General features: G+C 55.0%; 1 protein-coding gene across 7 annotated transcripts; it reads right to left on the bottom strand.

Moving 5' to 3' along the window:
• Nucleotides 1–930: 930 nt before the first annotated feature.
• On the bottom strand, nucleotides 931–26,204 carry HCFC1 (host cell factor C1). 7 transcript variants are annotated; one of them, XM_087829532.1, is made up of 26 exons: nucleotides 24,909–26,204; nucleotides 18,715–18,863; nucleotides 18,310–18,470; nucleotides 17,517–17,725; nucleotides 16,546–16,630; nucleotides 15,923–16,029; nucleotides 14,612–14,791; nucleotides 14,123–14,482; nucleotides 13,682–13,842; nucleotides 12,970–13,167; nucleotides 12,386–12,610; nucleotides 12,151–12,255; nucleotides 11,695–11,914; nucleotides 11,029–11,171; nucleotides 10,744–10,882; nucleotides 10,320–10,540; nucleotides 8,175–9,702; nucleotides 7,742–7,905; nucleotides 6,679–7,252; nucleotides 5,949–6,269; nucleotides 5,630–5,748; nucleotides 5,400–5,537; nucleotides 4,872–5,057; nucleotides 3,910–4,210; nucleotides 3,233–3,296; nucleotides 931–3,037 (listed from the first exon to the last, which is right to left on the bottom strand). In XM_087829532.1, exons 1-26 carry the CDS (start codon nucleotides 25,099–25,101, stop codon nucleotides 2,998–3,000), a joined length of 6,291 nt encoding a protein of 2,096 aa, XP_087685658.1. In that variant the 5' UTR covers nucleotides 25,102–26,204; the 3' UTR covers nucleotides 931–2,997. The 7 variants fall into 7 exon arrangements, with proteins under 7 accessions (XP_087685658.1, XP_087685661.1, XP_087685657.1 ...); XM_087829535.1 differs by having other exon boundaries at nucleotides 6,679–7,123; nucleotides 24,909–26,188; XM_087829531.1 differs by having other exon boundaries at nucleotides 5,949–6,272; nucleotides 24,909–26,188.
• Nucleotides 26,205–26,358: the final 154 nt, after the last annotated feature.

Here is a 26,358-nt window from a genome sequence, read left to right on the forward strand (position 1 = left end):
CAGTGAGGAAGGCATAGCTGTGGCTCCCAGTGTCAAGATCAATAGTACTCCACACAATACGAGACACTGTGAGCCCAGCAGAGTGAGCACCAGGGAAAGAAGAGGTGGCCTCAAGAGGCTTCCTGGGAGAGATCAAATTGGACTGGGTCTCCCCTGCAACCATAAGGTGGCACTACATGGGCATGTGCACTTACCAGGCAGAGATGGAGGAGGCTGCTTTGGTACCAGAGTGAAGTGGTGGAGGTGGGGGCAGGGAGGAAGGCAGGCATGCTGAAGAATTCTTCCCTTGCTTTCTGTCCCAAGCACGAGCATGAGGTGGACCACCTGGCATTAAGTACTAATTTGGTCTACCTAACCCTGGCTATACCCTAGCAAACCACCCCAACTCCAACAGAAGGTCTATCATAGTTGGTTCAAGAGAAGTTCTGCTTCTTCCTCTTGGGGGTCTGGCTCAATTGCACAGGGAAGCTGGAACAAAAGGATTCACTCTTGCACCTGCTGAGCACTAGACATGGGAACCACCCAATGGGCGACGACATCCATAGTCATTTCTGGGGTCCTGAGCCCCTGGTGGAAGGAGCTCCAGCTAAGCCCTCCCCAACCAGCAGCTGGTGACCTGCCTAGCCTTGGCCCCAGTCCCCTGGCTGGGGAGGGTATCTGGTCTCCAGATGGGAGTTGGTAATAGCTACCTAGGGAGCCCCTTGGCTACATATTAGCTGCTGTGGGACCTTGTTCTCTGACAGCCTGGTCCTATCCAAGGTCATAGGCCATGGTGAGTCCTGAAAATTGCAAGGCAGTTGGGAAGCAGAATCCCACTACAGGCAGGCCTGCAAGAGGCTCCCTGGGGATTTGGTGAGCTTGGGAGTCCCAGCTCCCCACCTCCAGTACCCTCCCATGGGAGTCCCAGACACAGTAAGAGACAGCAGTTGGTTATTTCAAAAAAAGTCTTAATTGTTCAAAATAGCACAAAACGACATTGCACTATGGTAATATTGAATCACGGGGGTTACTCTACAATAGAACGGGCGTACTGTTCTCAGAAACAAGAGAAATGAAAGGGCGCTTGGGAAACAAGGGACAGGGAAACAATGGAACCAGGCGAGTGGGCTCCAAGGTGACTAAACATGACATTTTCCACAGCGAAATACACTATAATACAACAAACCAGAGGCCCCAGAAGGAGCCAAGTGTGGGGGGGAGAGGGGTAGAGGCAGCCACAGCTGGTCTCCACAGCAGACTGGAAGGGGGGGGTTCTGAAAAGATGGCTGCTCGTTTAAAATGTATGACCTGCTTGAAAGCCTTGCTCCTTGCCTAAAGCTTGGGTATGGGGCAGAAAGCTGGCTCATTAGCCACTCCAAACAGAACCCTAAGCCCCCCTAGGAGGACTGCATAGTCTGGGGACAATGTTGCACATTCATAGACCTGGTGGCCAGTGCTGTCAGCCCACTCCTCCAGGCTCCCTCCTGGGTGAAACGACACACTTGCCCTCTCAGACTGCCTCTGAAAACAAGTTCCCCTTCATGCCCCACCCTACCCTTTTCCTTACATATAGCCTTTGGAGGGGATGGCTGCAGGAAGCAGTAATTCAGGGTGTTGGACACTCTAAGCCAGCTATGCCAAGGAGGGAGCCTGGGGGTAGGTGGTGAAGGGTGCTGTGAACCAGACCAGGAGGATCACTGGACCTTGGCCTCTAGGCTGTCCTCCTTAGAAACCTGACTTCAAGCTCTTGCAAATTTTCAAGCTCAATCCTGTGGTGTGATGTGGAGCACTCGCCCATGGGGAGTGAAGTTAGACAGCTTACCCCTCCTTTGTTCCAGAGGCCTGGGGACAGGCAGAGGGGCAGAGAGCAGGGGCCAGCAAGAGGAAATTGAGCTGGGCAGAAAACACCAGGTCCACAGGGGAGATTCCATGCCTCTTATGCCCTGGCTGCCCCTAGCTTCTCCACAAAGATCCCTGCCAAGGCTTAGCCAAGGAGAGAAAAGTTTAAAAAAAAAAAAAAAAAAAAAAAAGATACACAGTCTGTACACAGCTAACAACAAAAAAAGGGACAAAACTGCACACGCTAAGGCTAAAATTACAATAAAAATGTTAACTTCAATTTCAACTTAAAAAAATACAACAAATGCAGCAGTTGGTGATGTGGCCCCGAGCCCCAACCCAGGGGGGCCAAAGCTAGGCTGGGGGGGAAGGGGCTTCTGTATGCCCCATTGGGAGTCAGGAGGTTTTCACAGAACACTGTTCAGGCCACCATGGGGTCCCTTCTCCCCCTTTCTTTTTCTTTCTTTCTTCTCTTTTTAAATGGGAAAGAAGACAGAAGGGGAAAAGAGGTGGGATAGGTAAAAAGGCCTCTGAGAAAATGTGTAAGCTTCCCATGGGATCACGGGCAGAGATGGGTTGGGTAAGTCGAGGGTGGGCTGTTAGGTGGCAGGAAATGCAAAGGGAACAAAATAAAATAAAATCAGACACATACATCCAGCACAGGGTGCCCCACAAAGCCTCTCTTGCTTCTCCGAGCAGAAGCTGGGTAGGGGGACTGAGGGGTGCTGTTCCCTGGCTTCCGTGTCCCCTGCCCCTTGGCTGCCTGCTCAAACCAAGGGTGATAAACAGCAAGAGGCTCCCAGGTTGTGGAGGTGCAGGCCTCCATTGTTTTCGCATCTTTGCTTTAAGTTTCTCTCCCTCAGGGTCTCTGGACTTGGGGACTCATTCAGCCCCCAGTGGAAGGCCCGGAGAGGAGCAAGTGCACTACTTTCACTTGCTCACTGTTCTTCCAGACCTGCCTCTGCTTCCTCCCAACAACAATGGTAAAATGTGCTTTCTTGAGATTTTAAAAAGAGAAAAGGAGAGAGAATGAATGGTGGCCAGTAGCTTGGGAGGGTAAATTGTGAGCGCTTGGGTGAGTGGGATAGGCTGGCAGGGTCCTGGTGGGTGGTGTTCCTGAAGCGGGGGGGGGGGGAGGGGGGGGGGCCGGAGAGGAATCCAGTAGAAGCCAGCTGCCTCTCACTGGCCATCTGCCTTAGATTTCTTTGGAGCGGTTTTCCTGGGAAGATGGAAGGAAAGGGAAAGAGAAAGTGTTAGCGTGGCTCCTGACAACACTGTAGGACTTGCTGTAGGTTTTTGGCTGGCACCCAGTAGGGGATCACACCCAGTTAAGCCCCCAAATCCACTGCTCCTTCCTCCCAGGAGCCACCCACCCTCAGCCTCAGAAGGTTCCCAAAACAGGCTTCCTGCTTACATTTCCGGAGAGGACATGGGCCGCTTGTTGGCTGGCTTGGTGCCAGGGCTGTCTTTACTGGTTTCTGAAAACAAAAAGGGATCAGTGAGCGACACAGCAAGGTGGGTCAGATCACTTCAGCCACACAGCTGTCCACAGGCTGAGAACATATCTGCACCCACCCCTTCACCCACAGCCTCTTGGCCCCGCAGCACAACTAGCTACGTCTGCTGAATATGATAGCCCCTCCGGTGGGTGCACTCCCCATGGTCCTGGGCTCCTGTGTGCCACCCCCAGGGTGGCCCTGGACTCAGGTTAGAGGCCCTCACTATCCTCCCTGGTCAGCCTTGTGGGAGCTGGCTTGTAACCTGACAGGGCAGCCTTGGGCCTCCACTCCCCAACCCATGTCCACTGGGCTCCAGCTACACTCTGTGCCTCCTACTTCAGGCTCCTCTCCACCCCATCGCACCTCAAACACCCCTGGGAAGCTTTCCCTGTACCTCCAGATGAGGCAAGGGGCCCCCCCAAAACAACTTCACAGCACCCTAGGCCACTACCCTGCCCCCCTGCCAGATTGTAAAGCTCCAAAGTCCAGCTTAGAGCTGGATCACCCTCTGCCCATCTGGTGCCAGGGGCTTCCACTCCCCAAGCTCCCCCTTCCCAGAGACCACCCAAGAAGCCTCATGGATGATACCCACCTTGCAACCACCTCACTTGGGTGGCTGGGCCATAGCCCTTCTCGTTGCGGGCAGCGATGCGGAAGATGATGGCGGGCTTGGTGGTATAGTCAATGTGGGCATTGGAGAGGCTGGAGGACTGCACGAGGCAGGAAGGGCTGGGCCCGCAGTACACCCGCATGAAGGCCAACTGGGCTGGAGTTGAGCTCTTGGGCTCACCGCTGGCCTGTGAGCTCTGGATAGCCAGGTACACCGAGTACTCAACGATCTTGCCAGAAGTCACAGAGGGCGGCTCCCAGGTGAGGTGAGCACCATCTGGACTCTAGAACCAAAGCGACAGAGGTTAAGCTGTGCTGTCTTTAGCCTTTGTGACTTTATTGTACCCTGCCTATGCTAGACTGCTTCACAACTCCCAGAGCTGACCACTCACACTTCACCACTCCTCTAACACAACAGACCAATTTCACAGCAGAGTTCAAGAAGCTCCAGAGAGATGGCCTCATCTGCTTCCATCTAGAAGGCAGCCTCGTGTAATGGCAAAATAAAATCAACAGGGACTCAAAATACAGCCTTTCTATACCCAGTTCGACACCTAAGGATTTGTCAGCCTCTTGGTGCCTCAGTATCCTCACTGGGAAAATAGAGCTAACAGGTCCCAGATCTCAGGATGTTCTAAGAATTAGATAAAAAACATGTTTAACATGACACATACTGAACACTCTCTGAACATTAGCTGCCATGTTAGAGGGGGAGAATGAGGCCAGGGGACAGGAAGGAACTTGCCCATGTCACCCTGGCAACTGGTGACAGTCCCAGGAGCAGAGACTTCACCCAGACCTGGCCAACTCTGCCCACACCTTGGGGCCCCTCCTGAGTCACCCCACCTGGCCCAGCACTGTGTATGAACTCAGCTGAGGCCTGCTCTGCTCCAAGTGGGCAGGGGACTGACCAGGGACAGAGGGCCACTCTACAGCAAGACTCACTTTGCTGATTTTAATGGCACAGGGGGCCCCTGGGAAACCAGGCAGACACGTCTTAAAGGCTGAGATCTCACTGAAGGGCCCCCGGCCACAGGCATTGATCCCAGCAACACGGAACTTATAGGCTGTGCCAGGCTGCAGTTCATGCTTCTTCAGTTGGTTATAGTCTGGAACAGTGCCCGAGTCATCCTGCGGAAAGAGGCCAGAGAACAGGAAGAGGGAGAGAAGTGACATAAACCCCACTGTCAGGAGGGCAGCTCCATTTTTCCAACCTGGGTACCATGCAGGTCCATGTGGGAGAGGGGAAGAGGGCAGCAATGACATCCCCTTCATAAGGAAAGACATGGCAAAAGGACTAAGAATGGGTTTCTTCACTGCTTCAAGGGCAACAAGAGGAGGGAGTGTTGTCCTCGGGCTGGCTCCAACATGGAGGGCACCCCTGGGGAGCTTCAGAAGTCTCCTCAAGGCCCTGTACCTGCCTTATTGCCAGGATCCACCCACCTGAGGGCATCAATTCCCGGGGACACTTACATCAGATGGAACAGCATCATCTGGTGGCAGGAAATAGTGTGTCACCATTACATTAGTGCCCTTAATAACCCCTACATCAAACCACTGATTCTCTTTCTTCACGGGGGCTTTGCTGGGTGGGGGTGGCAGGTCTGGCTTCTGGAAGACAGAAAAAGGAGAAGAGATCAGGCCCTCAGCCTTTGGGGCCCAGAAGCAGTGACCCCCATGAAGCCTCATCACATCAGACTCACCACGCCCAGGGACTCAATGCCATTGGCTACCTCAGTTAGGGTAGCGGCAGCCTGCAGCTTAGCGGGACTGGATCCCACAACTGGCTGGGGGGCCACAAACGTGTTAGAAGGAGCCAGGCCTGGGAGGAAAAAAGGTGTCAGTGGGAAAGACTCCGGAAACTCAGTTTCCACATGGGAGCCCTTCCCTCAGACCAGGCCACACTTTCAGTCTGTGCAAGGAGGGACCCAGATACCTCCCAAAACCTCTCCCTGGTCAACTGAGTTCCCTGGGGACAGTGCTACAGGAAATATGCACATGGCCAAACAGGGCTCTGCTTACTCTCGGTGGCTGTGGAGGGCAGCAGGGCTACAGTGCTAGGGACAGCCCCAGCCAGCTCACTGAGGCAGTTGCTCTCGATGGTCGGGTCATTGAGGCTGTCAGCAGGGGCCAGGGCCTCAGTGGGAAGGTGGTGATGCTGCTGCTGGGCCTGTGCCTCCTGCAGCTGCTGCTGCTGCTGCACCAGGGCGGCCAGTTCTTGCTGTGTCAGCACGATAGGGATGGTGGTGGCCTGGCCCTCCTGGCCCTCTGCTGACAAGTGGCCCAGTTCTGCCTGTGTCACGGCTCCTGCCGCCTCAGACGTGTCCATGGGTTCCCCAGTACCTGCTCCAGGGTGGAGGAAAATACTACTCAAGAGGGACACCAGCCAGGTGGAGCCCATCCCTGACTTTCCAGTGTCACTTCCCAAGCCCCACCCCCAGCCAAAGAATATAGGCCCTAAAAGTCTGTCCTACTGACCATGTTTCCTGGTCTACATCTACCCTGTAATCCCCCAACCAAGGGGCCCTGCCTCCTTCCTGGGTGCCCAGCTGAGCCCAGCAGCCGTGCCCATTACACCTGACTTGTGCCACCCTGGCAGGAAGCAGGCCTCCTCTTCTCTTGGCTGCCCGTCAGCAGGGAGGCTCCAGAACCCTGTGTTCTCACTCTTCCTGAGGGGCCCATCTTCCCTTCAGGGCACTCATCTGGCCTTGACCTCAGATGGCATGGTGAGCTATCCACCCCCCACACCTACCCATGACAGCCTGCTGTGCGGCCTGGAGTACAGCCTGGATGGCCAGGGCCTGGGCTTCCTCTGTGGCTGCAGCCTGGGCAGCCGCTTCGGCGGCAGCAGTCACTGCCAGCTCCTCAGGGGTGAGCCCTGTTACCATGAGGGTGGTTGTGCCTGCCTGGGCCTCAGCCATCAGCTCTTGGGGAAGTGACAATGGGTCTACTTCAGATTGTGTGGGTGGAGGTGGCTGGACCACCACAGTGGCCACCATGGCTGAGTTGGCAGACTCCTGGCCTGAAGCTGGGTCCCCTGTACTGCTCAGATCCACAGCGGCCTGGAGCTCAGAGGTCTGCGAGGCTGAGAGGACCTCGGTGGACTCCCCCATCAGGGGCGTGGAGGCAGGCTGCAGGAGTTGCTGTGGCGGCAGCTGCTGGCGAGGCCCTGGGGAGGCCTGGAGTTCCTCTGGGGGCTGCAGGATGTCAACAGCAGAGAAGGGCATGTCAGAAGTTTCTGTGTTGGCTATGGTCACTGTTATCGTGGCCGGGATGGGGACTTCGGTGGTCAGAGCCCCTGGGGTAGTCTCAGTCACTGATGAGATCTTCTAGAAAGGGAGAGAAGCCCCTGTCAGAGGGGAGGACAGGGAGGCCAGAACCAGGTACCCTTCACCTTTCCTTGTAGGCCTGGCCTCCCATTCTCAATGGACCAGCAGAACCTCATTAAATGGGGAGGGGTGACAGGTCATATAGCAGCAGGGGTTCAGCAACAGAAAAGAACTTTGAGACCTGCTGGCCAATTTTAACCCCTCCTCAAGGAAGCCTCCCAGTCTAGTCAGGAAGGGGCCCTCAGATGCCTGCCTTATCACTCCTATATGTTACAGTGAAATGGCAAGCCATGGGACTGCGGGACTCCCTCCTCTTACCCTATCATGCCAGGAGGTTGCCCTTTTATAGTCTGGAAAAGGGACCAGAAGCAACACTGTGCCTGGTACAAGAGTGACACCCGGTGTCCAACTCCAGAACAGCACATGGGCTGAAGGTGCACTAGGCAGCAGCAGGGAGGCAAAAGGGGACCTTCCCGGGGCTCTTACCGGCACAGAGGGGCCAGGGGCTGGCGTGGACTGTGTTACGGTAGTCACAGCCCGTGTCAGCGTGGAGGACACAGTTGTTGTGATGGCACTGGAGCTGGTGATGTTCACACTGTCGCCCTGGGTGCTCTCTACCTCTCCTTGGTCACTGGCAGCTGGTGGGGGATCTGTGAGGGGACAGGCAGAGCTGGGTGACAGGCACTTAGCCAGTAAGGGCCTAGCGGTGATGTTGGTTGCCAGGTGCCCCAGGAATTCTACCCAGCTTTGTCACTAGAGGACAGTTGCCAGGAGGACACCCCTCCCCACCACAGGTAAACTTAGCCCCACGGAATCTGTTGGGTTCTGGCTAGATAGATCTTTTAGCCACCACTTCCTTCATCCTTTGAATTTTGGGCTCCAGGAGACCACAAACACCAGGCTGGCCATCTTCACTCACCTTGGTTTGAGCTCATGTTGGAGGTGACAGTGGTGGCCGTGTGTGTGGTGCCTGTCTCATGCGTCTCACAGGGGGGATTGGAGCACACCCTCTGTGTTGGAAAAGGAGTCAGCAATGAAGTGCTGGCCTGGGGAGAGATGGTGGGTGGTGCTGCCCCCTCCAACCCGGACTCCAGGGTCCTGAGGGTGGGGCTGCTGTCAGGAAGCAGGGCACCCACGCTGACTGACATGGTGGTGCCAGTGGAAGTGGTCTGGTGCGTCTCGCAGGGGCGGCTAGCAGGGGGCTGTTGCCCCCCCTCGGGCTGGCCTGCACCCCCACCAGAGGTGGCGGTAGTTGGTGTATGGGTGGTGCCCGTCTCATGGGTCTCGCAGGGTGGGTTGGAGCAGATCCGCTGGGCATTGCCTGCATTCGAGGTAGTGGCTGTGTTGGTGGTGCCAGTCTCGTGGGTCTCGCATGGTGGATTGGAGCAGACTTGGGTCACGGTGGCCGAGGAGCACAGCAGTGCTTCCAAGGCTGTCACAGTCACAGCAGCACTAGATGAGCTCTCATACACAGGTGTGGGGATCCCCCGCATCTCGCTGGGCTCCCCAGCACCCATGGTGGAGCGGGCTGTGGTGGGGGTGTTGGTTGTGTGGGTGTGATGTGCCTCCAGCTGGCACCCCATGGACACCAACTGACCTAGGTCGGCTATAGCACTGTCCTTGCTGCTGGGGCCGCTGGGCCTGACTTGGCCGCTTGTAGAGGCCAACTGTGCAAAAGCAGTGCTGTGGCCTCCAGCCTCCAGTGCCAGGCTTGGCCCAAGCAGCGGGCTGTCTGAGCTTGGGGCCCCAGTGGCCATCACAGTCATGGTGGTGCTGGTTGCGCTGGTCTGGTGAGTTTGGCATGAAGACTTGATAGAACCCTGGGCTCCCTCTAGTGCCCCAGCAGCCACACTGACTCGAACCACAGCAGGGATGGTGGTGGCCACACATGTGTGACGGGTGTCTCGCTGCTGGCCTGCACCAATGCTTGACATGGCAGTGGTGGCGGTGCTGGTGGTGCCTGTCTCGTGGGTCTCACAGGGTGGGTTGGAGCAGCCATGCTGCCCAGCCATGTTGGAAGTGGCAGTGGTGGCCGTGTTGGTGGTGCCTGTCTCATGGGTCTCACAGGGTGGGTTGGAGCAGACGCGCACCACACTGCCATTCTGCTGCCCCACCGTCGAGGTCACAAGAGAAGCAGCTGCCTCCTGCCTGTCACAGACAAACTGCACTTGGGTCGGTTGTGGGTGCCCTCCCAGGTTAGCCACAACGGTGGTGGTGGCCGTATTGGTTGTGCCCGTCTCATGGGTCTCACAGGGTGGGTTGGAGCACACCAGTGTCACGGTGCCGGGCTGCACATCACCCTGGCCAGAGTCAGCAATGGTGACGGTGGCAGTGGGCTGTTCTGTAGTAGGTGAGGCCAGAATGGACACAGGGAGGTCATGTACAGGCTGTGCCTCAACTCCACTGGGTGCTGTGATCAGAGTCACCTGGGTAGGCTGGGAGACAGGCTAGAAAGACACCAGACAGGAACAATTAGTGCCACATCTTCCCATCTGTTTGCCCCTCCCAACATCCTACAGTGTCACTCACGCCAGCCGGTATCATACACTCGGCTCCTGCTCACCCTCTGATCCCAAGACACTGACTTTCTCAGGGACCAAGGAAGAGGCACTGCTTCGCCTCAAGGGCCACAGGGCCTAGGAAGGGGTTGTGGGGCAGGGCCAGCCTGGGTTAGGGAAGGAATCCCACTGATCCCACACCAGACAAATGCCAGCAACAGACACTTCACCAATTCCAGGAATTCAGCTTAAAACACATGAAAAGAAGAAAAATGCTATATGTGTGTGAAGATAAACAGTCATGTAGTCTGTATCACAAGAAAAATCTAGTGTTCAAAATCTATAAACTGAAATATGTTTCAACACGAAAGACTACTAGTGATTAAGAATTATGATTCTGCAACAGAGAACACGTCCCATGGGTGCTACACACGTAAGGAAGAAAGAGGACCTGGTGCACACAGTAGCAGACAGCTGGGAGACCAGACACCTCAGGCCGGGGCTCATGCTTTCCCACAGCTCTCAGACACGCCCCCACAGCCCTCATGCACTCCCAGCCACCCTACCTGCATGGTGATGGTGGGAGTGGTAAGACTGCCGGCTGCTGTCAGCGTGGTCTGAGCAGCCGACACAGTGATGGCAGTGGGGTTGATCACTTGGCTTGAAAGGGTGGCAATGGTGCCCAAAGTGGTGATGGGTGTGGCCAGGGAGGCACTGGTGCTATGGCCCCCAGCTCCAGCGAGGCTGGTGGAAACGGTGCCGGTCATTGTTCCTAGGGTTGTGACTCCTAAAAGCAGGGAGGCAGGATCGAGATGAGACCTGCTGCTGGCACTTCCTTTCCAGCAGTTTCCCAACCTGGATGGGGCTGGGGGCACTGGGAACTCTAGAGTGCCCTCAACAGGAATAGAAGGCTCGAGAGAGAGCATCTGCATCCTCCTCCCAACCCTATGGGAGGTGGACCCAGAAAGAATATGCAAAGCAGCTACACACCTGTGGTGCCCTTCACAACCAATGTGGTGACTGCGGGCTTGACGGCAGAGACAGTGACAGGGGTGACAAGGCGGACGCCCCCCATGGGCACGGTGCGAAGAATGGTGCCTGGCTGTCCAGGGGCCCCCTTTAGTACCACCTAGAACACCAGAAGAAACCACCCTCGATTATCACTCAGGTTGGCTGGATTCCGTGCTGTCCCCTTCCAGGACCCTCAGGACACAAGTGGCCTGCTCAGGTCCTAGACTGGACGGTGGGGTGAAGAGAAGGCCAGAAACACCTCACCTGGGTCACTCCTTGCTGCCCATGGCCAGTGGCAATTTTAGGGACAGCAGTGATGATTTTCGCGGGTGTTCCAGTTCCTGAAGTCATAACCTTGGTGGTGATAATAGTGATGGGGGACTTGATGCCAGGACTGCTGGTCACACCTAGAGAGAAGGGAGAGGGGGTAGCTTAGCTTCAGGCTGGGTTTCTGAGGCTCCACCAGCACTAGTTCCCATGCCCCATTTTCGGTAGTTACTCTTGATGTCCCTCACTTAAAATGATGAAGTGGCCCGGCTGGTGTGGCTCAGGGTTCAGCATTGGCCTATGATCCAGGAGATCGGGGTTCAATTCCCAGTCAGGGCACATGCCTGGGTTGCGGGCTCAATCCCCAGTCTGGGGTGTGCAGGAGGCAGCCAATCAATGACTCTCTCATCACGGATGTTTCTAGCTCTCTCTCCCTCTCTCTTCCTCTAAAATCAATAAAGACGTATTAAAAAAAAAAGATGAAGTGCCAATTAAACCTGCATTCTGACACCTTCCTACAAATCTTAAACAAAAGGCAAGGAGAGGGTGGAGAAGAGAAAAACCAAACAGGAACCAAGAGCAGGGCAGAGACTGGCCTCTATGCCTGTCTGGCATTAGCCTCATGGCACAATTTGTTGCCCATGCGCCGGGGGATACCCCTACCTGTGGCACCCGCCTGTGTGATGATGGCCGACATGGGGATGGTCTTGATAATAGTGGTCGTGCCAGGCTTGGTGGTGCTGGGGGACACACTGCTGATGCCCAGGATGGTGGGCTTACTTCCAGCCCCACTGGCCTGAGTGGTAGTGATGATAGTGGTGGGCTTGCCATCTGCTGAGGTCACCAGCTTCAGGATGGTCCCGGCTGGCAGGGGCCCTTTGGTCTACAAGGGAAAATAGGTGGAGGAGGACAAGGAGGACTAGCATCACTAACACGACAGGTAGCTAGTCTAGCTGCTCTCCACCACAGCCCAAGCAGCTTTGGGACTATTCTGAAGACTGTGGGTGATAGGTCCGAGCAGTAGGACTTTCTGTGCAACACATGCTCAAGGGATCTTCTCTAGGCAGGGATGCAAGCTATACTTGCTTGAGTTGCAGAGTCTCAGACCCACAAGCTCACCTGGATGATCTGAGTCACTGGGCCCGTAGATGCCTGGCCTGTGACCGCAGAAGTCTGAACTGGTTTGGTCTGGACCACTGACATCACTTTGCCCAGATTGGAAATCTAAATAGCAAAGGATGGAGAGTTATCTGGAAACCAATCAAGGGCATGGCACGGGCTAGGGCTCTCCTGGCACGGGCCCAGGGCAGTGATATAGCCTAGCAGCTGTCACATGCAACAGGGTGGCACTCACCAGAGCACTGCCTCCTGGGACAGAGATAGGGCTCTTCACCAGGGTGATGGTCTTGGTGACCCCACCCACAACTGTAGTCACCACTTGGGCTTGCTGAGCCACAGTAACAGTCCCTGACTTGTGCACTGTGATTATAGGGCGAGTGGACGTGTTGGCAGCTGAGGAGACGGATGTCCCCACCTGGGCGGCTGCAGTCTTCAGCATACGAGTAGCCGGGTTGCTCACCTGGCAGAGCAGAGCAGGGAGAAGGTAGGTGATGGGTGGGATGGAGAGAGGTAGAGCCTCTATCTGGGATTTCCTGGTGGGCCTACAGCTCTGGCTCACCTCCCCCTACTCCTCTTTCCCCCTCTCCCAGACTGAAGAGCTGTTTGGTTGACTGAACAACCACAGGTCTAGCCTAAGGCTTCACATCCCTAAGGGTGAAAGCTTATTCCAGAGCCCACGGCAAGCCCCAGTTATAGACCAACAGCTCTCTGGGTTGGTCTGAAGTCCCAGAGAAGTGACCACTGCAAGATCACATTCACTGCCTAGAAGCCCCAAGCCCTGAGGCTGCTGGCTCAGCACCAGGCCCAAGGGACGCTCACCATGACTGGTGAGGAGGCCACCTTCACAGTGGCTGGGAGGGTGGTAGTGCCAGGTGTCACAGCCACGGTTTTGACGATGGTGGTGCCTGCGGGGACACTCAGCACTGTGGGCGCCGAGGAAGGAGGGATCTTCTGGGTGGCAGCGGCTGCAGCGGCTAACGCAGCCATCCCACTCATCTGTGGGTTGCTGCCGATTACCTGTGGTGGGCACGGGGAGCGTGAAACACAGCCCTGGGACCTAGGCCATCTAGCTCCCTGCACCAGACTTCATCAGGGAGCCTCCTTCCCGCCCAGGGCTCCTTGCAGCAGGACTTTAGCTCTCCTGGCCCCAAACCTGGACTCCTACCACCACGCAGGCACAGTGAACCCAAGGCAGGAGTTTGTCAGCAGCTCTGGATCTTGTCTAAAGACCAGAGTCAGAGACCACTTCCTCTTCACGGGCCTGGGTCAACCAACCCACCCTCTCCTTTTAGATTCTCCCCAGGTTTTAGAAGAAGAAAGTTCACATTTAAAACGCCCTTGGGAGATGGCAGGGAGGTCCTTCTGAGGCATTAACTTGTTAATTCTTATTAACTTGGCAATGAAAGGTCACCTCTTTGGTGCACCCAGGATGAATGGTGCTGGAGCTGGGTGGGATTCTAACCCAGTGAGGGCACCATCGACCACGAGGAAGTCCTGCCCCACCCAGCCCAGTCTCACAATGGCTCCTCACCGTCCCCTGAGCACTCTGTGATGGCACAACCATTCGCACGCCTGCAGGAAGGGAGGTTACAGTGACAGGGGCTTTCCCAGCCTGGCTGGCAGGTCTCATGGTGACCAACGGGGTTCCTGTTGTAGCCTGAGGACCAGTCACTTTGAGAACAGCAGGGACACCTGACGAGAGAAGGAGGTGGCCATCAGCAGAGCCCCCCCAGCCCCTCTGTTGGGTCCTTTAGCATTTAGACATGAACTGCTAGTGCTTCATGTCTGGCCTTTCCAGATACCCTCAAAGTGATAGGCTCCACAGGAGGGACTGAGTTTGCTCCCCCACCCTCACCACTCAATAATAAGCCTGCACTAACAACTGCCAGGCTTGCTATTTAGCAGCCCTTACTCAGGAAGGCACTCTCCCAGAGGCTAGCCCCTGCCCTCAAGTGCTTGGTGCCCGGCTCACCTTGAGTCCTGGCTGCAGTGGGCACAGAAATTGAGCTTCCAGGTACTGGCGGCAACACCTGGATGGTGGTGGTGGTTGGGGGTGCGGCGGCAGCCTGGGGCAGGAGTGTGATGCCTACTTGGGTCAGCGGCTGCACAGCAGGTGCGGCTGCTGCGGGGGCAGGGCTCTTGGGAGGGTTGGTAGGCACAGACGGGACTGGATTGGGTGTGGGGGAGGTGGCAGTAGCAGCCGTGGCAGGAATGTCATATTTCTGGAGCTGCAGAAGGTAACTGTCGGCGGTTGCCACTGCCCCCCAGCTCACCTCCAGGGAGTTGGTGTTGGCTCGTACCAGCTGTACCCGGGCTGGAGGCGGTGGCTTTTCTGTAAGAGAGCACAGTCAGTGAGAAGGGGGAGGCAGAGGCTTCTGGGATAAGTATGGCAGAAGGCTATGCCTTCAGGCTCAGCTATACTGTGGAGGGCCCTAAGGCTGCCTCCTTCAGTTGGCCTTACCTGTTTCCAGGTACCAGAGGTCCTTGCAGCAGACCTGGTTGTTCCAGGCCTTTCGGTAGCCATCACGCCCACTCCATATGTACAGGCGGGTGTTGATTGCTACAGCACAGTGGCCAGCTCGGGCTCGGGGAATATTATCCTCCAGTGTGTCCATTAGGATGGTCTCCCAGGCCATGGTATCTGGGGAGAGCAGGCGGTGGAGGTCAGCAGGGGGGCAGAGGAACGAACAACCTCTACTGGCCCTTTGGCCTTTTGCTGGCAGGGATGGGGAATTTAAAACCAAGAAGGCATCAAAGATTACTAAATTAGAAAAAAAACAAACCCCCAGAACAACAACTCTGTTCGTCAAAAAGACCCTAACAAAGAAAATGATAAACCACGAACTACAAAAGGGGAAAACTATTTGACAGGCACAGCCAAAGGTTTCACCTCTTATATATCAAACTACACAAGAGCCAATAGAGACAGGCAAAGAGGAATGCAAGTCATGGAAAAGGCAATGGATCTAAGAAAAATGAAGTACTGTGCTCAAAATAAGAGAGGTGCAAACTTAACCCATCAGGTGCCTGGCAGTTTGATTTCAGTGCCTGCTGCAGCTGGGGCTCAAGGTGAGCAGGGGGCATGGGACTGGCCCATGGCGAGATTTAATCACTTATCAGACTTGGTGAAGAGCAAATAGTTTGACAGTCACTGTGCCAGCATGGCTAGAAGTACCTATGTGGGTACAGGGCAGCTTGGCAACATCCCTTTGGCAGCAATTCTATCTTGAGGTTTTTACCCTTCAAATACACTTGCACGTGGGTGAGAATGGTGCAAGGATACTCACGGAGCAGTGTCTGTGCAAGTTTCGATACCAGGATAGCAATTCAAAAGAATGAGGCCGCTTGGCGTGTGGGGATGGGATGGTCTCCAAGACAGAGTAAATGGAAAAGGACAGGTGCAGCTCTAAGTAGAGCAGGCTGCCGTTTTGTTTCTAAAGGAACCTATAGGTAATGCTTGTACATACAGAAAAGTCCCTGGCAGGGTGGATGAGAACCTACCAAATTGTCTGCCTCTGAGAAGCAGAATGGGAGGCTCTGCACCCTTAGGCTTTTGTACTTTCATATGTCGGACCTTGTGTAGGAAGAGCCTATTCAACAAATGAAGAGGAGGGTCCCTCCGAGAGCTCTGACAAATGGCTACTTCTTAGGGATTCTAGAGGCACGGGCCTGAGAAGCTCTGCTCCCTGCACACCCCACACAGCTCTTGGGCCGGGGAGGGCCAGCCTCCCGCAGCCCTCCATAGGCCACTCCAAGCCCAAGGAGGCCATACCCAGGTTGAGACAAGCCAGTGTGTTGGTACACTTCCATTCCTTCTCGTGTGTGGCCACTTTGACGTCATCCATGACGAGAGGCACCCAGCCACCAAACACGTACATTCTGGGACGAGGGAGGGAAGAGTAGGAGACGATTGTAGAGGTGGTGCCAACCTAGAGGACACCTCTTCCATCCAGTAAAGTTTTAAATACACTTGGTCCTCTAGCTCTCCCCAGGAGAGTCCCCTAGGATGCATGAAGCTCTTGATGTGGCCCTCTTCTGCTTGGTGGCTCAGCCCTCAAAAGAACTGTGTCACCTCCACTACATGAAACCAATGCTCAGCTTATCTAGAGCTCATCCCAGTCCCCATCATTCTTACATTCGCTTTGGGACCTTGGTATTGACAAAGATACCCAGCTGCTTATATGTGGAGAATCTAGAATAGTACATGCCCCTCTACCCTGTGTCTTCTCTTGGTCCTCCAGGGTCATAATGAAAACACAGGGCTGCTGAATACCAGCCCAGCCAGAAAGAGGCTTCCTCAGAATTGCTGGAACACAACTGAGAGCCCTCTGGGGCCAGGAGTGGGGGCAGGCAGGGAGAGGGCTAGGAAGATAAAAGCAATGGTTAGCTACTCACTTGTTGCCTATGGTTGTGGCCGAGTGGAGACTTCGAGGAAGAGGTGCCACTCCGCTGAGACTGGGCTTATTCCACGTCAGAGTCTCTGTGCAGAGCAATGGAGAAAGGAGGGTTACCCACACAGGGTCACACACTCTCTGACGCAGAGTAAGTTCCCAGGCCTTGAGGAAGGCTCTGGAAGGTGGGTGCCAGCCCAGAATTCCATGCCTGGCCTCCCTATAGGCCACGGGAGGCACTTGGATCAGGTTCTAGCATGTCTCAAGCTGTGTTCATCATCCTGGCAATTGTCATCTCATTGAAGGCTCCTGCTATGGGCTAGCACTATTCTCAGAGTCGGGGCAGGGAGCACAAGACATGACACTGTGCATCCTACTCTCCACAAAACTCATTCGCTCCCATACCACCTCCACTGTCTATAGATCGAGTATTAGGAAGCAGGGTACTGCTGGGGATTTCGCTCACAAAAAACTGAGTACCCACCCTGACCTAATCTACCCTCCAAATATATGTTGTCAGCCACCTTCTCTCAACTTTCTTCAGGTCAAAAACCCCACAGTTCTTTCTACCAACTCCTGACACCCACCTGGTTACCAGCCCAAGTAGCCCCTAGAAGTCTCATGGGCTTTTGAGGCCCCTTTTGACTATGACAGACCAGTATGCACTACTCCTGGTACAGTCTGACCACTGATGAATCAGCAGGGACTAATACTACCTAATCTAGACAATTCCATTTTTGAGAGGCCTTCACCTCTCCCCCCGTTCTCCTATAAGCTGGCAAACCAACTCTGCCTTGTTCTTTCTTAAAAACAATGCCACAAGCTCAGAGAAAACATGATAACCCCAAACAGGGTACTGCTCTCACCCTCCCATGACAAGGAGCCAAGCAGGACACTCCCCAACCATCCCATGCTGGCTGCAGAGCAGACTAGCTTTGCTCTGAGGCTACTGGAGAAGCCACATCCACATCTTACCAATATCCAGGGTCCAGAGGTCCCCCAGCCGGCAGCCACTCATCCCGCCATAGATCACCAGCTTGGACTTCTTGTTGTCTTTCTCAGTGTACACCACGGCAGTATGTGACTCCCTCGGTGGGGGCAGGACGCCGTAAGTGATGGGGATGTCCCAGGCTACCACTCCGGAGCCTGGCCGCAATTCCAGGATGTATAAGTCATTCAGGTACCTGGAAAAGAAAGGTCAGTTATGGCAAACCCTGACTCCATGTGCCAGAGAGCTCACCAGCTTCTATGGGTGAACTATGGATTTCTTGGGATACAAAGGGGGCTATGGTCACGTGAACAAGTTCTTCTACACTCGCCCCCAAGGAGAGCCTGCCAAGAACTCCTGAGGATGAGCTTGTGTCCAACAGCAGCAGCAGGACAGGGCATGCTGGGCTGCCTTACACACAAAGCTGGGCATTATACCAGGGCCTCCGGCTTGGTATTACCTCCAGACTTTAGAAAGGCCCTTGGCCACCAGCCTTGGAAAATAAAAATAACCTCCACTAACCCTACAGGCAGCAGAAGCTTAGGCAAGCACCGGATCTAAACTAGGTCCAAGGAATAGGAACCATCCCAAAGCAAGGGAGGTTTCTACGTCTTGGCCTGGCCCTTCTTCCCCGACACCTCCTCAGGGTTAGAGACCTTAGAGCCAAAAAGCTCCTTATAGGACATCTAGTGCCACCCTCTCCTTTCACAAAGGAAAGGGACTTGGCATGGTGGGGCTGACTGGTACGTGGGATTCCACATGAAGAGGACACAGCCTCACCTCGGAATGTTGTTCTTGGGGTCCTCGCTATCGTTGGCCAAACCCCCAAACAGGTAGCATTTGTTGCCCACAAGAGAGAAGCTGTGCCCAAGCCGAGGACACGGAGGGGGCCCGTTTTTGGGTGTCTTTGCTTTGAGTCTCTTCCATTCCCACCGACTTGCCTGCAAAATCAAGACTCGGTGATTGAATTGCGGATGAGCCCGCCACCTTCTGAGCCCAAGCTATTTGTCATGTACGGAGGAGCTGGCCAGGCTGAAGTACATGCTTGACTGGAGCAAGGAGGTACTGGGCAGTACGGGGCCTGGACAGGTTCTTGAGCAGCCCCCTTCACCACCTCATTCTTGCCTCACCGCCCCCACCCTACCCCCCAGCCACAACTGTAAGGAGCACACCAGGGGCCATTACCTGGAGCTCGTAGAGGTCATTGCTGTATTTCCCATACTCTACCATTCCACCAAACACCAGCAGGCGAGTCCCGTCACACACAAAGCCATAAGCTGCACACCCAGGGGGGATGTCCCCTCTCACAGCTGGGATGAACCACTGGTTGGTTGCTGGTGAACAAAAGGAAGATGTCAGAACAACTTGGGAACTCCTAAAACCAGAGTCCCCACTCCTCTTACTCCCCAAATCCACCAGCCTACATAATATGGTCCAAGAAAGGAAGGGCAGATACAGCACCTCTATTTCCAAGGATATGGGACTTTCCCTTTTCAGCATTCAAGTGCCAGCGCTCTATCACAGCCATCTTCCAAGCTCTTTGACCTTAGAGGCCACCTTAAAACAGCCTGCGAGCACCCTGCTTCTCATCAAGTTCGCCCTAATAAGCCGGAAGTCACTGACCAAGATAATTCATCAGCTTCTGGGAATGTGGCCACCAACTTCCTTCCCCTGTCGCTCAGTGGGTCATCAGAAAGAAACTTCTAACACCCAAAATACTCTCTCGGTGGCCCTGTGCTCCTTGTCCTGGGGGCCCATGGCTGCATCTTTAAGTGGCTGAAAGAACAACTAGTACTGGTTAGTGTCTTCCCTTCTTGCGGTGCGGGGGAAGGAAGCCAACCAAGGCAGCCTGGACTGCTTGGGGGGGAGGGGGAACGACACACGACGACACGAGGCCACACAAGAACAATGTCTGCTGGTGTCTCCTAGGTAATGGTGCCCACTGACCTTCTCCCCAGGCCACTCCCATACCCCTCAGGAACATTCTCAAAAGCCAGAAGTGGCAGCAGTAGCATGAGCTTCTGTGGCACCTAACAGTCTCTGCCGGCCACAGAAGTTTCCCCAAAGCCCATCGCCTCTAGCTGGCGGTAAGCTGGGGAGGCCACCAAGGAAGGGGATGACTCAGAACCAGGTAGCAGAGAACTCATGGACCTGGACAACAGTGTAGTGATTGTGGGGGTGGAGGTGGAAGAGGGCATAGAGGGAATAAATGGTGATGGAAAAAATAAAAGTAAAAAAATTTAAAAAGCCAGGCAGCGAGCCTGCTGGCCCGGCTTCTGTGACGCTCATGACCTGCCCTCTTTTCTGAGTCCTTTCATTCAACTCCTGTCTTAGCAGAAGTGCCAGGGCTTCCTGGGAAAGTCATGGGCAAATGTCCTCCTCTTTTGAGGGGTCCCTTTCATCACATACTATTTAAAGGACTGTACCCTAAAGGATATGCCACACTCTTTCCAAAAACCTCAAACTGGGGAAGAGGGGCGGTCAGATGCAACTCTGCTTGCTTCCATGCTCCTAAATCTGTCTTGGTCAACATGAGCAAGCAAAGGGATTGGGATTTGGGTGTAAACGTAGCATTTCCTGGGATCTGACTAGGGGTTAGGCTAGTCCTGTGGGGAGGACCTTGGGAGGCCCCAGCTGCTTACTGTTATAGCCCCTCTGCCTTCTGGGTACCCAAATCCTATGTTATCACCCTCAAGGCCCAACATGCACCTCACCCGAAAGGCCTGCCCTCATCTAAAAGCACAACTGCACCTCCTGAGACAGTTACAGCCTTTCCTGTCACTACCCACTACCCAACTCTACAGGTTGGTTTGGAGGAGGCTGTCCGTTCTTTCCGTGGTTGAGGTGAGTCACAGGGACTTCAAGATGCCTAGCACAAATCCTTCTCTCCCCTCCTCCGCCATTTTCCTAGTAGAGGTGCAATGCTGTATTGCCTGCCATGCGCATGCATCAAGAACCAGGTCCTGGCTCACTACCTTCAGCTCATTCCTAGTGCAAACACACACCAAGAAAAGCCAGCAGCTTCCCATGCTGAGGCAAATTGCCCTGCATGAATGGTCCCTGAAAGGGATCTCCATCCTAGTTAGTGGGATAAAAGCTGAGAGAAACCTCTGAGATTGCCTCAGCCAACATCCCTTAATTGATAAAAGAAGAGAACCCAGGGGGGAGTGACTTACCTGAGGTCACAGAGCAAAACAGACAGATAAGAACCTTGTCATGAACTTAAAGTGATCGCTAGATGCCCACCTCAGGGCCCCATGCCCAAGGAGCCATCAGCTGCCCTCGCTTATCTGAGCACCCTGGTGGCTGCCGCACATAGCTATGGGGCCATCGAGCAGGACTGGGACAAAGCTACATGGCAGATGGAATCACCCCACAGCTTTCCCATCAAACTGATTACTGACCCAGCTGCTATGCTAGATGTAACCTGGAATATCCTAAGAGCTCACAATGACCAGCTCATTCTACAGTGCCCAAGAGGTCCTGATCTCATTCTAGAACACTCCAGGCAGGGCAGGGGCCCTATGCACCCCCACCAAGAACATTCTGTGAGGCAGTGCAGTTTCTGGTATAAAACTGTAAACTGAGTCTCTTCATATCATCCACAGTCCCAGTTTCTGCCCCTGAGATGGCACAAGCAACCACTTCTTAAATATGACAGCTACTCATAGTCACCCCTTAATAATATTATCTCTAGCTCATTTAGTAGGGGGTGTCATACAGCCTAATCTCTGGGTTCCTCATTCTTGATATGCTCTGGTTTTGTCACAGCTCTCAGCTGGGAGGGGGCTTTGAGGAAAGGAGGCTGCCTCGGACCCTTCATTGGATGACCAGAAATACGACTCCACCTTCCCTCTCCTCAACAAGACTGAAACTCCAGCTTCTGTGTTTTATCAGTTCCCCCACCCCTTTCCATGCTGTGCCAACTCTGTCTATAGTTGCTGCTGCCCTGTCAACCTCTACGCATCACCATCTAGAGACCCATCCCCACACAGTGGGTAGATGGTCAAAAGTCGCACCAGTTGCCTTTTTGTTCGCTCAGTCACGCTGAGGCACACTTCCTGTGTGGCATACGTGGTGCCGGGTGCTGAGAAGCACAGAGGAGACAGCTTGCGTACTCAGAGTACCAATCTAGTAGGGAAGCTGCCATGCCCTCCTACCAAAATGGGAAGAGCAGCCCAGAAAGAGCTCCGCACTGAGCAGGGGCGATTATTGGGGGGGGGCATTTCTCAGAAGAGGTGACCATTGGAGCTAGGCTTAGAAGGGTGAATAGGATTTCCCGACAAATGAAACTAACAGGGCTAATCAGGAAGTGACTGCAAGAGCCATGTGAGGAGAGGGCCCAGAATGGAGGAGGAACAGATTTGAGACAAGCTCAATTCAGTGACTTGGCTACAGGGACAGAGGAACAGGGGGGCATTTCCAAGGTGGTGGTCTCTGCCTGGTAAGTAAAGGAAGAGATAGCCTAACAGTCTCCAAGAAGGTCTGTACTCTCGCCAGACTCCACAACTAGCTGGTGGGGTGACCCTGGACCTGTCACTTCCCCTCTTGGATCCCAATTTCCTCATGTGCAAAAACAAGGGAGTTCTACTAGATATTTTCCAATGCTCCTTCCAGCTGAAACAATTGGTAGACCTTAAAGAACCATTAAGGCCAACCAGCCATGTCCTCCCCTCACCAGGTCCTCTGAGTAATCTGCTTTGCTGGGTTGAGATAAAATTACCTGAGGTCAAGGACGGTAGCTATCCTAAGACCTCCCAAAGACCAGTCAAGTGTCCCACAGCTGCTATAATGACTGCAGTTGAAGAGGAAGAACACTCACCTTCTCACACACCTGCCACCCCTCATCCCCGTCACCCTATTCGTTTGTTGAGATAACCAAACCAGCCAAGTGTGCGTGCACACACACCCTGAATGCGCTCCCTGGAGTCTTTTATCTTAGCAACAGGGAATGCTTGCAGATCAGTGAGTCTCTGAGCACCTATCCTGTAGAAGGAAAGGTGCAAGGGAAGAAGCCTAAGGACAATACGCCCTGACCTCATTTAAAGCAAAAGAAAGGTAAGCAGGAGGGCAGCTGTGGAGGTAGCAGCTAAAGATGATGGGCATCTGTACCACCACTGGTGGGAGAGGGGCAACACCAGGCCCCACCTCTCCAGAGAACACTAGAACCTTGCAGCTACAGGAAAGGCCAGAGAGATCCCTGCGCCGGAGGTTATTTGACCGTATTTGACAGAACATAAACACTCAGGAATAGGGAGTGGGGTCGCTAGTTGCTCTCTTGGGAAGTCACCTAAGGAGTTGATTAGGGCAGTTTCCAAAGTGCTCCCCCTGGAAGAATCGGGGCTGCAGCCCTTTGGAGGGTTGGATATCCACTACTACACAACATATCGTTACAGCCTGGGAATGAATCAAGGCCAAAGCGACCAGTTCATTGTAATAAACTAACGAATATGCAGAGGCCCCAAGAAGAAGTGGACTTTGGAGTTGATGCTAATTAGGCCCCTGCCCTACTTTCTAATATGGTATTTCCCTGCCAAAGCGCCTGCTCCAGGCCTTGGGAGAATAAAGCTGGTCCAAGGAGCTGAGGATCTGCTCAGGGCAATGGCCTCTCTAAAAACAGCCCTGCCCCTCAACCTTACCTTACTGGGCTAATTGCTGCCACCGCAGCTGTCTGAGCTGGCACAGAGCGCCACCAATCAGCCCGGCCTCGCTTGAGGCAACAGGTGCTGAGACTCAGAATGCAAAGGGTCACTGCAACCCACCAGCCTTTGAAAGTCAACTTGGTCGATTGGGGGCAACAGCCTACAAGGTTCAGAGAAAATTGCACTCTGCCTGGGGATGGGGGGTGGGGGAAGCACCCAACCAAGAACCCAGCTCCAACTGTTGCTACTCCAACCAACTTCTGCCTCGGGCTGCCAGCTCTCCACCCCAGGGCAACCTCAAAGCTGGAGCCGGTGCCCAAATTCAAGGACTTGGTATCACCAGAGCCCTGGAAGAGGATGGATCTGGAGCAAAAGGAGTTTTGCTAGATATGATAGCAACAGGGAATGAGCTGGCAGATGGTCCCTGGCTATGTCCAACTTGATCACACCTCCCTGCTGCTGCAGAGGGGAACTTCCTAAAAGACTACTGTCTAGACCTGGGAAGGGGGACTTTTCCCTGCCCATGCCTTAGTCCCTCAAGCTCTCATCCAGAACACAACAGACACAGGCCCACTGTTCTCAGTGACAACGCCTCAAGTCCCTCCTTACAAGAAAGGCAAGCTGATATGGGCCAGCAGGCATCCAACAGCCCACTCAGAATGAGGCAATAGGTGTGCAAAGAAGGCCAAGTGACCACCATGGGAAGGGGGCTGCAGGAGGATGCAGCCAGGCCCTAGAGACCTAGCAAGGAGGCTGAAAGTCAGCCACAGGCCAGCATACCCAGACAGAAGCATAGCACTGTGTTCAGTCTGCCATCCAATCCAGCTCCTTCCCCCCCAAAAAAACTAGGCCTTGGGTTTGGGGCAGGCATGAACATGGGCAGGTAACCTCCTTAACCTCTCAGGAGGAAAAGAGTCAGGTAAGTGACCACCTAGCCCGCTGCGGGATCACTGGAATTCATCTACTACATCTGAGGATCAAGAAAACCGGTAACTTGAAGAGAAGCATTGCAGAAGTGAATGCCCAGAGGGAGAGGCAGCAATGCTGCCTGATATGTGGTTCCCCAAGGCTCCTGCACCAACTGGGAGAGGTTACCCACAACGTACAACCCCCCGCCCCAAAATCGGGATTAGGCTGCTAGACTCTGCCCCTTTCCCCGAGACAGAACTCATCTGTAATCTAGAAGTTGTCATCTCTCCCGAATGAGCACTAGCGATGATTAGCTGAGCAGGCGCAGGAGGCGGGAGGGAGGAAGGGAGGGAAGGAGGGGGTGGGAATCTGCCTGCACCAAAGGGACGCATCCGCCAGCACGCTCGCCGGGGTAACGGTGTATGTCTGAAGTCACCACTGCTGGCGACGCCCCCGCACCAGCCGGACTAGACGGTTCCTCTTCAATAATGAAAGCACCCCTCAAATACAGGAGAGTTGGGGGTGTAAGAACGGGGAAAAGAGCAGAGAAGCGGGGTAGAGCAGAGGGTCGCAGAGGGGAGGAGAAAGCAGATCAGTGCGGAGGGAGGGGGAGAGAAGGGAGGTGAGGGAGGAGACTGAGGTGAGGGAAGTGATGGAGGGAGGGAAGAAGAGGAGATGGAGGGAGGGAAGAGGAGATGGAGGGAGGGAAGAGGAGATGAAGGGAGAGGGAGGAGATGGAGGGAAGGGAGAGGGAGGAGATGGAGGGAAGGGAGAGGGAGGAGATGGAAGGAGGGAGAGATCCGAGGACCCAGTGAGCTTTGCACTCACCCGTGTTGTACACGTGCAGTTCATCCACTATCCCCTCGTTGCCGCCGCCAAACACCACGATGAGCTCCTTGATGGCCACGGCGCGGTGGCCGTGACGGGGTCGGGGAACTGGACCCGACCAGCCCACCACTCGCTTCCAGCGGGGCTGCAAGAGCACCGCTGGAGAGTTGGCAGGCGACACGGCCGAAGCCATAGTTCCAAGAAAGGGCGAGGTGGGGAAAAGTCACGAAGCGGGAAGGGAGCCCCCCAACACCTCCCACACACCCCCTTCGTCTAAGGCAGCTCTCACGGAGAAGCAGTTCCTCACACAGCGGTGGACGGCTCCATGGAGGCCGCCATCTTAACTATCCTCCTTCCCTTCGGCTCTTTCCCTTCTTCTCGCTCACCCCGACTCCAGAAGAGCGTCCCGAAACTATAGACCGGCTTGGCCCGAAAAGCTGGAGGCCGCCGAGTCCTGCCGCTCTAACTACTTGCCCGGGCGCTCTTGCTTACAAGCTCGGGCGGGAGGCCCTGGGAGCCGCCATCTTGAGCCGCCTCTCTCTCCTCCCTTCCTCAGTCGTAGCCCTCACCCGCCGGAAATGGCGGAGCCCCGGCCCGGTTCCCACACCCCCCAAGTCCCCTGCACTGGCCGGCTTCCGGGGCGGGTGGATAGGAGCCACAAGCGCCGCGGTTGCCCCAGACCCGCCGGTGCTCAGACCACAATTGTGGGAGCCGCCATCTTGAGACGGTCCCGCTTCCCCGCCCAGCGCTAAGTGCAGCCGCCGCTCCCGAAACAGCCTCGGCACTCGTAAGGAACAGAGGCTCGGCGGAGGCCCGTGGACGAGCTTGAATTCTCGGGGATTGCTCGGAGGCTTGCGCCGTACGGCTTGTGAGGTCTTGAACCTCTCCGCTCAGTTCGCCTCTGCTGCTCAGGCTGCGCCTGCCGCTCTGGGAGCCGCCATCTTGAGATTAGCTCCCCCTTCTCCCCTATTCTCTTCCTCCTGGGTCAGTTCTTCCAATGCAAACAAAACGCAAGGCAGCGTCCGATCCTCGCTTCCCGCCTTATGACTCCTTCCCACAGGAGCCGCTCCAAAGACCCAGAGTTAGGCCCTGAAGTGGCAACTGTACGGCATGAGGAGCGGTAACGGCAGGGCGTTCATGCCTCCTCCCTGGGAGCCGCCATCTTGTGTGAAGAAGTAACAACTAAACATGGCGACTGCGACATTCGGGCGAGGGGGCGGGATCGATGACGTCACTGCTCCCCCTCCCGCCCTCGTTAGGTTTCGCCTCTAGCTACGCCTCTTAAAGGAGCCCCGCACAGCCCCGCGCCGAGGGCTTGGGGTCGCTGCGCCCTCGGTTCGGGCTTAGGCTGCGCCCGGGTCAGGCGCAGGCGCACCCATCCCCGCGGTCTCCCTCAGTTCCTCCACGCCTCCGCCCTGGGAGCCGCCATCTTGCCACTTCCCCGCGCCCG

This window comes from Miniopterus natalensis, chromosome X (assembly GCF_054644295.1).
Source record: "Miniopterus natalensis isolate mMinNat1 chromosome X, mMinNat1.hap1, whole genome shotgun sequence".
Lineage (NCBI taxonomy): Eukaryota > Metazoa > Chordata > Mammalia > Chiroptera > Miniopteridae > Miniopterus > Miniopterus natalensis.

Coding starts and splice junctions, on each gene's coding strand:
- HCFC1 (XM_087829530.1), bottom strand. CDS start 25,101: ATGGCTTCGGCCGTGTCGCCTGCCAACTCTCCAGCGGTGCTCTTGCAG. Junction 18,864..24,908: donor ACTGCACGTGTACAACACGG/GTGAGTGCAAAG, acceptor TTTGTTCACCAG/CAACCAACCAGTGGTTCATC. Junction 5,538..5,629: donor GCATTGAGTCCCTGGGCGTG/GTGAGTCTGATG, acceptor TCTGTCTTCCAG/AAGCCAGACCTGCCACCCCC.